This window comes from Pogonomyrmex barbatus, unplaced genomic scaffold, assembly GCF_055798465.1.
Source record: "Pogonomyrmex barbatus isolate J1 unplaced genomic scaffold, ASM5579846v1 scaffold10, whole genome shotgun sequence".
In the NCBI taxonomy this organism is placed as follows: Eukaryota; Metazoa; Arthropoda; class Insecta; order Hymenoptera; family Formicidae; genus Pogonomyrmex; species Pogonomyrmex barbatus.
This window is the reverse complement of record NW_028297099.1, coordinates 6,845,110-6,857,075: the sequence shown is the minus strand read 5'-3', so window position 1 is coordinate 6,857,075 and position 11,966 is coordinate 6,845,110. Positions and strand designations below refer to the sequence as shown.

At 41.0% G+C, this 11,966-nt stretch overlaps 1 protein-coding gene across 3 annotated transcripts in view; it reads left to right on the top strand.

Annotated features, from left to right (window-relative positions):
- LOC105429716 (neurotrimin) overlaps positions 1-11,966 on the top strand; it is a 329,452-nt gene that overhangs the window by 293,346 nt on the left and 24,140 nt on the right. For all 3 annotated transcript variants that reach the window (XM_089085563.1, XM_089085562.1, XM_089085564.1), the window contains one exon: positions 11,216-11,343. In XM_089085563.1, the coding sequence (XP_088941689.1) occupies positions 11,216-11,343 (128 nt within the window). The remainder of the gene's footprint in view (positions 1-11,215; positions 11,344-11,966) is intronic.

Sequence of the window (11,966 nt, the reverse complement as noted above, 5' to 3'; positions counted from 1 at the left end):
GCTGAAAACGACGCGCGGCCAAGCGGAAAACTGTCACTCGCGGGAACGAGGAAAACAGCGAAGACGAAGAAATGAGTGAGATGCTCAGATTCGCGATTCGCTTCATTGGTGAACAACGAAATCGGCTCCCGCTGCAAACTGTGAGACACGTTCGCGAGACGTCCCCTTAGGTCGCCTCGATTTAGAAGACGAAACACACGAATCTAACTTTTATCATTGGCTTCTATTATTGGCTTATTAACTCGACGTACATTCACACCCCAGTTGAATTCTGGCACGTAAGCAAAAAAAAAAAAAATAACATGGAGATGATTTTTCGTAATTGACAGGACGAAACGCGACTTCAAAATATCTTGTATTAATCTATAAACAAAATGTCTTTTAATAAATCGTTCCGCTTCCAACTTCCAATTGGAATAATCTTTAATATACGTTCTGCCCATTTTTCTACGTTATATTTTCCCGTTACATCTTTTTCTTTCTGTGGATTTGAAAGGTTCAACCCGTCAGCACCCGTGAAAAGTCAGTTCTATCCTGAGTTCTTCATTAATCTGATAGTAATTGGCTACTTCAACTTCAAGCACGGAAAATGAAACTTCTACGAGCACGAAGGAACAATCGCAAGCAGAATAAATAATTACATAAATCAGTGCTTAGTAACTGAGAAAGTAGATTTCTTTATGCAGGGTTGGACCTTTAACTCGAGATCCTTTCATTATACAGAATATTCAGAATATTTTTTATCGCAGACTATTTCATTGTCCTTACGTATTGTAATTGTATGCGTCGAGCGAGAATACGAATATCGTATTACGTCCGTTTTAATATCTATTTTTACTCGTATTTTTACTCGTCATATAATCTGCAGCTTGAGATAAACGTAAAAGGAACGATGCTCCCCCGTCGCTGAATCGCGGGATAGAAAAATCCGTCTGTCCATTTGAAATTGCGTCACGAATGGGGGTATCGCGCTCGATATTAGAACCGTAACAAACATAATAAACTTCCATCGACGAAAGTAATAAAAACTTAGATGAGATAGAGAGGGAGACGCCGCCGCAAACGGCCGCTGATAAAAAGTGTTCTCGAGACGGCGGGAGAGAGGAGGGAGAGAGAGGAGGATCCCGAAGTTCGGGAAACGAGTCTATTTACCGTGCCACCATATATTCGCCTCTCGTGTAATTCGCAGCCGCGGCTCTTAACGGCGTTGCATCTTTGAGTGACGGTAAAGACGATTAAAGCACCGTCAAAGTTCTCCACGAGACGCGTTTCAGGAGTTAAACAATGCCGCTGTCTGCGGGAAAAGGCCGCGACAGTGCAAACGCACGAGAAGACAGTTCGCGAATTCCTTGGTCAGAAAATTCGAGCGTCGTCGGCCGCGAAACAACCGTTTAAAATATGGAATAGAGCAACTCACGAAAGAAAAAAAAAAAAAAAAAAAAAAACACGCAGCGACTGTTTGCCGTTAAAAGAAAATAAATTGTTATGCGTTTTAAAAATGCTCGGTGATGCACGCGACTATATTGATATAGTCTTGAATATAAACGTCGTTGCAATAGCGACGATTAAATTGTTGCCGTATTCTAACGGTTTTCAATTGACCAATAACGCAACGTTATTGGCCATTCGAAAACTATCAGATCCTCGATAACTTACAGCCGTCACGTTACCATTTTCGAGTTATATGTTTTTTTTTTCCGGAATGCTCCTTCGATCGTACCGCCGACTGTAACGCCGGTAATAGAAACGCGACGCGACGGGAACGGCCTTTTCGATTTATGCCGTATAGACCGCCGGCTACGACCACGGTGTACACGATAATAAAATCGCAGTCGCTCGTTCAGACCGCCCCGAATCGATGTTTGCGTGTAATCAAATTCCGCCGCTCGGCGACGGTAATTGCGACGGTAAAACTAATTTCGTCGAGCTTTTCGACGAGATGGTGGCGTACATATGTATTGCGGAAATGCCCGTGATTATAGGATCGATGGGAGGAACGTGAGAGAGAGAGAGAGAGAGAGAGAGAGAGCGGATCAATAGAACCCGTGATAATGCACGGGGCGAAAGCATATCACCGCTAATAACAGTCGTATTGACGTCTAATTATGAATGCGTGATATTACGAGTCGGAGTGGATTAATTAACCTACCCAAATACCACCTCTCTGGATTCCATTGCCGCACTTTAACTTGAATTATCCTTTAATTCGAGCGCTTTAAATGACATCGAAAATTCCCGCAACGCAAATACGAATGGGAGTACGATGGAAAACAAAACGATCATTCGTTATCAAGATCGCGTAACGAGCCGGATAATTCTCTCACCCCCGAAATGGGTGTTTCACAGAATAACAGTTTTACAAAGCGGGAAGGAGAAATAACTTTCTTCGAATTTTTCTACGAAAAATCCTAGATCCTCGTCAGTTATAAAATTACGGATTTCTCGTGGTTTTGGTTCTTTCGTATGACGGACGACGGGCGCTACGGCTTGCCCTCTTTCCTTAGAGAGAGAAGAAAACGCAAAGAGAGAAAGATCGCCGCATGGACCGCTGCTCTTGATGGTTGGTAAAAAAGTAACCAGTGCAAATGGCAGTCCCGAACGGGTAAAGTTGCTCGATGGTCATCGTAGAGAGAGAGAGAGAGCTCGCGGAAGTTGCTTGGCCGCCTCTTCGATCACGTTACGCGAACACAAACAGGGACGTAGGGGAGAACCGACCCCGTTTATATTCCATTCGAGAAGAGATGTCGGCGAAAACCTGCTTTTATCGATGATTTTCTTCCGTCTAGAGGAGATCCGAGCTCGATCCTCCGAACGGTTCACGAGAAAAAAGCGTCAAATCCGTTCGGACTCGCAGTCATCCAACGTCCAGCGGAAGTATGGCGTCCGCTATAAAAATTGCTTTTGCCACGTAGGAACCAATCGCGATCACGGAGACGAAATCGCGATATAGGAATTTTGGTCATTCCGTGCTTAAAGACGCGCGATTCGCTGTCCCAGCCACAATAAATCTTTTACGAGGTATATATAAAACTAGATTCGGACCAAGCAAACAAGTAAACTGTCGAATAAACAGGATGAGTAAGTTACTTTAGTGAATACGAACGGTTCTGTATTTTTTTTTTTCTTTTACCGTCTTACATACTTATTTCTAGAATTTGATCTCACTTCGATAAATAATGGGTTAATGCACGAGGCGGCTTGTTTTATCTATTAATTCAAATTTTTGCGCGTGAATGAGCAATGATCTCGTACAAATAAATATATATAGTATAGAGATAATCTGTATGCATTAATAAATCGTACAACTGCGCACTAGTAGTTGTACAATCATTTTGAAATATTCGAATATTTTATGAAATAAAATCACGTTGAATGTTTTGTTGATATATGAATTAAGCTTTATCATTAGCATTGCGCAAGATAACGATTAATCGAGAAAACATTCAATTGAAAAAGCATACCGAAATGAAAATACTGTTGATGCTAATTGACGAGAGAATTTGCTTCAATCCGATTGATTTGTATCCATTTTAAGGGATTCAATAAATAACAATATTTTCATTCTAGAACGTTTCCCTCAAACGGAATTAATCGTTATCATAGGCAACGCTAATGAGTTCTCGAAACGAAGTGAAAAATATACAATAATGAAACTCATTTATCAAAATTAATTTGAAATATATGAAATAGAATATTTGACATATTATTTCGTGATGTATTAAACATTGTGTCGAAGTACCGCGAGTGTACTTATAGTCTTGGTATTTGTTTTAGTAGTCGTTTTAGTAGTACTCAAACGAGTAGATAGCGACGCACATCGTTCTATTATCTATCAAATACAATTGCGCCAAAATACAGGTGCTGAAAAAAAAATGAAACGATTCAACGAGTATAAGTAACACGTAATTATCAGTTATCCAGATGGATTTGATATAGCTCTTGTCATATGAAAGAGCGATCGTATGAAAGATTCGTTAAAATATAGGCAACAATTATTTATCTGATATTTCTTTGATATTTTGCGTAATTTATACGCACTTCAAGTAAAGGTTAGAGAATAGAAATTATAAATTGTCATTTTATGATATTTACCGAATATTTATCGTCACTCGAATCCGATTATCTTTTATATCGCGTTTTTGAATTTTTCGTTAATTTAAATGCAATTTTCGCAATTTTACGAAATAATAATAATTTAATCGTTCAATCGAATAATTAAAGTAACGGAACTCGTGATATGTCGATCTGTTATTAATATTATTCCATGCATGTTGCAAACGCATTGAATACTTAATGTTGACTTTTGACATACATTTCACGCGATTACGACTAACATCAGGAAAACCGTTTAAAATGTAACGCGACCGTAATCAACTGTCGGTTTTGCGACTAAATGTTATGTGAATGCAGGAATTTGTGGAATTCGAGAGAAACGGAAAAGACATGGGAGAATATTGAGCGGTAACGAAGCTACAATGGAATAAAAGTTCCTTTCTTTTATTTACAATTAAAGAAATAATTATAATAAATGTTAAATGTTAAATAAAAATAAAATGTGGGACATTAATCTTTTTATTTTCAAGATTAAATATTACATCAGCAATATTTAAAGATCTCTCTCAATGATCTATTTATGTGTGACATTTTCAAATGAGAAATTTTATTCTGTTTCACCTGATATGATTCATTATATGAAATTCATATAATTAATAAATGTAAATTTCAGTATTTTTGATATGGATAGCGGAGTAAATGAGGAAAATACGATCGAGGTTACAAAAATTCTCCTTGTTCAGCAACGTGATTAGAATTTTTCGCGTTGCAAATTATCAAACTATAAAATATTAATCTCGCATTTTATGTGCATAAAGACTAATTATACATAATTATATAATTACGCATGTACACATTTTTGCATCAAATAAATTTCGATTGCAACATCTCTTTAAACAAATATATAAACCTTTTAAACAAATATGTGTATATACGTATGCGTCTCATTGAAATTAAACTGAAATTTTTATAAATAAAAATCTCTTTTCCAATACATTGTCCGATTTCTTTTTCCATTGGAAGAGGCAAAGGAAGCCGGTAAATCTGTATTCATGAGTCTTTACATTTTGCTTACTCTCGCTATGTGTGGTCCCTCGTGTCTCTATCCACCGACTCGACCTCGAACGGAGCGACCAAGAAATAACCAGTTTGCATTCCGTCGCGGTGGCGCGTGAGAACGAGAGAAGAAGCCGACCCTGGGCGCCATTCCTCGATGATGGTATTCGACGTAGGTGAAACACTGAAGGCGACGATAGCACGGGAAGCGATATTCGAGCTATCGAAAGCGCGAGTCCGAGTCAGTTGCCGGGCTAGTCGGGGCGTTTCCCATCGGGGGGGGGGGGGGGGGGGGAGGGTGAAAGAAGAAGGTGACGATTTACATTTACCATATTCCTCCCTCGAGCATGGAATCAATTTACTCCCGGTGGGATGTACTTCGGGCGACCCACTTTCGACAAGAACATGGCCGGCGCGAGTATCATAATTCGTGATGCGACTCCCGTGTCTTTACCGACGGGCTTGCTCGTCAGGTCGATACGTTATTGCACCTTGGTGCGTTACCTCTCTATAATATTTGATTCGAGAGTAATAAATATCACGAGAGCGCAAGCGCAAGCGGCATCTCTGTAAATAAATCCCTAAAAGCGATAAAACTGATTGCAGCGCTTATTTTTAATAAATCCTCCCATTCCACAACGTTTAATTCAACAACGTTAATCTATTTGTTTTTATCGGTTTTCTAATCTGGATAGAATCTGAAGGATGTAAAATAAAGCCGCAATCGTGAAATTACACTTTTCGGGACGTATTCTTTCCCGGGAGATTGAAAAGATTTCCAGGGAGAGGATAATGAAATAGAGGAGGATACTGAGAGAAGAGAAGTTGCCGGCGAGACGGTTGCGCGAATGGCCGAAAGTAAAGATTCATTTCGCAAATCAGATCAACCTTAGTTCGCTGGAAACAGATCTTCGTTTCCTGTGGCGCTTTTCACTCGCCTCGACCGTCGTGTCACCCGTAGTCACTCGTTCCAGACCCCGATCGCGCGTCTCCCTATTTCGCCCGAAATCACTCTCTATTTGCATCGAATCTTGCTGCATTCGGCAAACACGTACTCCACCGTGAGATCGGGTCGCCTAAACACAATTTAGCGTCTCGTCCGACGCGCGATATCGCCCGCCGTATTCGCAAAAGCAGGAAGTACACGGCATCCCTTAAGTTCGATGCATTTCAATCGCGTTTACAAAGGACCGATCTGCACTAGAATTCCGATTCTCCGATTCCGATTCTCAAAACGTTCTTTCCAAGAGAATCGACTCGTCGTAGATCTAGCGACTAATTAAGAAGAAATAACGATCCTGCATTCATACGGATGTCTATATAAAAATAAAATAAAAAAAAAGAAAAAATCAGGAATATTTGTATACGAAAGTCAGATTCGCTAAGCTCGCTCGATAATTAAATTCGGGGGAAGAAAAGAAGGGAATCTGCGAGAGGCATGTAAATGCGTAAATCACATTCGGCTGCATTTATCTTAAGTTCACTTTGATACTACGAAGTACGTAAAGTGAATGCAACGAGAAAAGTACAGGGATTGAATCGATGCAACGGACAGCGCGCCATTTGTTATCGCGTTTTCCAAGACCGTGATGTAAACCGAACTGGATCGACTGAATCGAACTGACCGGATGCAGTTTGCACCTTGCTGAAACCGCAGCAGGAGGAAGCGGCGGGCGTTTCACGATTGTGCTTTATTTAGGTCAAGCATCGGGAGCGCGCATCGTGTACGAGTGTATTCTGCGCGCTCGACAAATACGGATTCCGAACGCGAAAGCTTCTCTCGCACGACTGACGCGTGTATCAACGACGTACTCGATCGGATCGATCGATCGTGATAGGTAAATCGGCAGAGCCGGATAAAGGTCTTACGGGCTCCTGGAAATGATCCAATATGCCTTAGAAATACACTGCTAAATGCGAGATCAAATTTTCGAGACGACGAAAAAACACATTTATTCTGAGAAAAAAAGAAAGTCGGGCAGAGCTTGCTTTTCCACTTGCAAATTGCTGTTTCTTTTATACAAAGATGTTCAATTGGGTTTGTGTCGGTGTTTTACTTAATTTTCTATAAGACGGATCTTTGAGTGCTTTGTACACAAAAAAAATATTATTTTCTTCTAAGATATTAATATTTTTATAAATTTCTCCTTTTTTTGAATAACTATTGGAAGAACCTTGAGAGGTTTTTCAATACTTAATTTAAAATTTCAATACTTAATTTAAATTTAAAAGAATTATTTTCCTATTATCTCCCAGGTATTAACTCTTATTAGAAAGCCATGCAATTTAATTACAAGTTAATTACTCTTTTATATATTTAAATTTTTAATTCTGCAAGTAGAAAAAAGTCGTTTTTTTCTGATATATTATATAACTTTTCTTTAGAATTCACGTTTATTTATCATAGCTACAAAACATTATATTAACCCGAATTTAAAACGCGCCAGTCCTGAAACGCACGAGAGGAGCAAAGACAAAATCGATTTCTCGAGACGACACCCTTCGCGAACGCTTCTTGAACGACGCTTCAAGTCGTCCAACTTATCCTAGTTTACATTTTACTCCCATCGTCTATCGACATCTTTTATTCATCTGGGCACCCGTGTCGCAAAATCGCGTGACAAACTTCTTTAATAAAGTTTCAAATGAGAGCGTTACGCAGGGCTATTGTCTCCTGCTTCCTCTTCCTCTCTCGCGAAGTTACGTATTAAGTTATTATCAAAAAGATAATTCCATGTACATCAAAATCTGAAGATATATTGGCGATATACATGTATGTAATTTTGTAAACTTAGTGTGGACAAAATCGTTTGTCAGATTTAGTTAATCGGAAAAATCAACTCTTTTTTTTTCATCAAAATGGGTGATAATGGGTGATATCGATAAAAATTTTAAAATCATCCAGATATCAAGAAATATTTCAGGAATATTTCGACGACCTCTCATCGACGCTTTCGTCGAACGATTTCAAGAGAAAACGAGTGATAATTACGGCTGGTTAGAGAAATATCGTTATTTACCCAGGTTCCGACATTACTAATCCCTTTGCGTTTATTTAAAATAGAACCGAGGTCGTAACGAGTACGCGAGCGAATTTCAGGGAGTTTCAGGAACTCTTCGTTGAAGGGCTTGGCGAGCCTCGGAGATGATTCCCGTCTGACGAGGTCGGCTTTCATCCGCGGTTAACCGACGTTAAAGCGTTTCGCGTATGCTCGTGCTATCGATCGATTCATAGGCGCCGCTTTCGCTATGTCCCGCTAGACGATGTCATCGACAACAAAATAAAATTGGAGAATTGGGAAGTATAGTAGATGAACAAAATTTACTTACCATGTAGTAGAAACGCGAACACGAGGTGAAGTTAAAAAAATACATCCCTTTGGCGTATTGAAAATTATAATAAAATAAACGTAGTAATGTTGATTGTACGAAGACAAAATTTAAATGAATCGAATGATGAAATAGATGTACATACTTTTTGGAACAAATCTGTATTAATTAGATATGAAAATGTTAAAGCATTTTTAGCGCATTGCGCATTTTCACAATTAAAAATTTTGAGAGATGAGTGGAGGCATAAAGTATATATAGAACGAGCGAGCTTAAAGGTGAAGAAATAGGAGGGACAAGAGAATCGCGGAGAGAAGGCGGAGAATGCAAGAACGCAAGATATACGGCACGAAGTGCCGTAGACTAAAAAATAAACGTCGGAAGGTTTTAAAGTCGAAATCCGGATTCGCAGCGAGAAACCAGGAAGGAAGAGCTCCGCCAGCAGAGAGGAAAGAGAAAGCGCGAGCGTAGGGACGAAGACAGAGGGAATGTCTCGGTACCGTTAACCACTCGGAGGGGGTTAACCGTGGTCCTCGGGTACCATCCGTTGCATAAAAGCCGTAAAGCACGCTGCCCGGTTATTTCGGTCAATCCTCGAGGAGGAGGAGGAGGAGGCCGCCCGGAAAATATTCACATCGATCTACCCTCTCTCTCTCTCTCTCTCTCTCTCTCTCTCTCTCTCTCTCTCTCTCTCTCTCTCTCTCTTCTCCTCCTATTTCTCCCCCCATATAATACGCGCACATGTACACGCTCATACACATACGCATACACGTACGCGTAGCGGGAACAGGTTCGTCGCCGCAGTAACAGATACCGAGGATATTCTCTATATATGAAGCGCCTCAAAGTGCTCTTTCGAAGGCAAGTACAGAGGCCAGGTCAATCGCATCACTCTTCGGCACCACAAAAGGACGCAAAACGGATCGTTCCCTTGTCCATCCGTCCGTCCGTCCGTCCGTCCGTCTGAACGTGGACTATAAATATCCAGGCACGTCGACGTGTGGTCGGCATTTTTCGGCATTATAAATAAATTCTCTACGCGCGCGCACGCACTCTCTTTCTCTCTCTCTCTCTCTCTCTCTCTCTCTCTCTCACTCTCAATCTGATTCACCCTCCGTGATGGACTATTATCGGAGAACGGTAGGAAAGGATAGAGCGGGGTGACCGATAGAGGCGACTTCCGGGGATAATTCCTGCCCAACGGGATCACCGCGTGTAATTCTGCATAATTCTCCCGACAGATGCGAACCCTTGATTCAACTTCCCATAACGACCTCGTTGTGTTCGCCGATTCCCTGGTCGAGGGATGGTCGACCGTCCTAAGCCGCGACAATCTTGTCGTTCTGATTCTCAAATGTGAACTTTGACAAGAAATTGGCGATAGATTTGTCGCGATCGTATCCTTCCATTAGTCACATGTCAAACTTATATACCGCGAATATATAAAAATTCATATATATTATATTTATTATATGTTACTCTCTAACGTCGTTAAAAGTATTATGGTTTGGATTACTAAAATAACTATATATATATTAATTCTGATGCATCCTTTATTAAACGATTATGTCAGTAATTTTTAAATCATAATAGTGCAGGTGTTTACTTCAATAAAATGTACGGGGGCTATCAGAAAATAGACTTTGTTATCCAAACGCGGCGTTTATGGCAGGCGGGGTAAGTTCTTTCCCGCGGAATATCCGAGATAAAAAGATATGGAGAGGATTAGCTTTGTTGTTTTTATAGTACGCTGACGGTAATGAATGTTACCTTTTCGTTTTGCAAACACGTACCTAAATCCTCGGTGGTGATATGAATAATAAGATTCAGTATTAAGCGGGCGCGCGCGTCGTTTTGCGTTAAAAGACGAAACCCATCCCTCTATCCTGCCATCGCCGTTGTGCTTTTTATAAGCTAACGCGTGGCTGAGGAAAAATCGCAAAAACAAGACGCGTTCGAGACGGAAGACATTTACAGGAAAGAAACGTAAAATTCCGAATCGCGACGGGATCTCATCTTTAAATCTTTAGATTTAATCCGGTGCGAGCGGCTATATATATATATATAAGTTGTCTCCTGCGTAGTAAACTGTCGCCCCGAAGCGCGACGTGACAAATATCCGTTATTTACATAAAGCGCACATAAAGTCACAAGACGCGCGATACGGATCCCGCGTATTCGGATTTCTGAAGTTTAATACGGAAGTAAATCGAGAGCGCGCGCGCGCACGTTTCTTCCATCTTGCGATACGCTTCGCGAAGAAAGTCGAGGCTCGGTTGAGGCACTGAGAAATCATAACGTATTGCTGAGAAGTGTTCCGCGATAACTGTCTGACATTTGCATGAAATAAGGATTCTAAGCATAGACGTAATTCCGCGCTCGGATTCGTGAATTTAATCCGGGCAAGAGTTACGCGCCCTCGTTTGCCAAGGGAGAGACGTAGACGGCGATGCAGGGAGAAAAATACGAAATATTTCTTTCCCTTACTTCCGTGTAATGTAATATATTTAATTACATGACTGTAACTTATTACAGCGCCTAACTGTTCTCTTCCGCCGGCAAAATAGTCTCGATAATAAGTCACCCTTACACGTGTACACTCGGTAGCTAAAAGTTTCCCAGTCCCCCTCCCCTCTCTCTCTCTCTCTCTCTCTCTCTCTCTCTCTCTCTCTCTCTCCTCTATCTCGCCAGGAACAAATACACTCGCGACATTTTCTGGCGTGAATCACGTAGGAAAAAATGGCGCGCATAAAAAAGTCACATTTTTACTTTTCAGAGCCAAAAACCGAGATCCTGGGTGCGCCGGAGCTGTTCATCAATCGGGGTAGCACCATCAATCTCACGTGCGTCGTTCTGCAAAGTCCAGAACCACCCGCCTACATTTTCTGGAATCACAACGATGCGGTGAGTCCGATTCTCCCATCCGATACGTTATTATTCTCATTTCTGCAGCAGTCGCGCCGCTACTCGGAAACTGACACCCGGGAAGCACAACGGGGAGCTTAAGCACGCGAAGTTTACGCGCAACGAATAATGCGCAGACAACGTTGCAATATCGCGCGATTAGCGAGACCCAGATTTATTACTGACGCGCGCAACTCTGGCCAACGTTGACTTTGCGCGCGGATAATTAATGATGATCCTACTTCCCGAGATATATTCTAATATCACGAGGAAGGCAACGCGTCGAATAAGTTTCTGCCTCGCCGCCGGGAGACCAAGTTTCCGCGAGATGAAATTTTCAGCGCCGGCTGAAACTTTCGTCTTTCTTCCTCATGTTTATTGCGTACACAGTTGCTCCAGATTATTATTATCGCTGCTGCTGTCGTTGTTATTACACTTTAGAAATTTTTCCGTCATTAACTTTTTGCAAACGTCTGTCCGAAAATAAATACGTGTAACGCACCGGCAATTTGCGTCTCAAGTGAAAGAAACTTTCATTTTCTTCATTAATTGACGTAATCTTTCGAAACTCCACGAGTTTTTATTATGAGAAAATTATGAGAAAATTTTTTTATTAGAGAGAT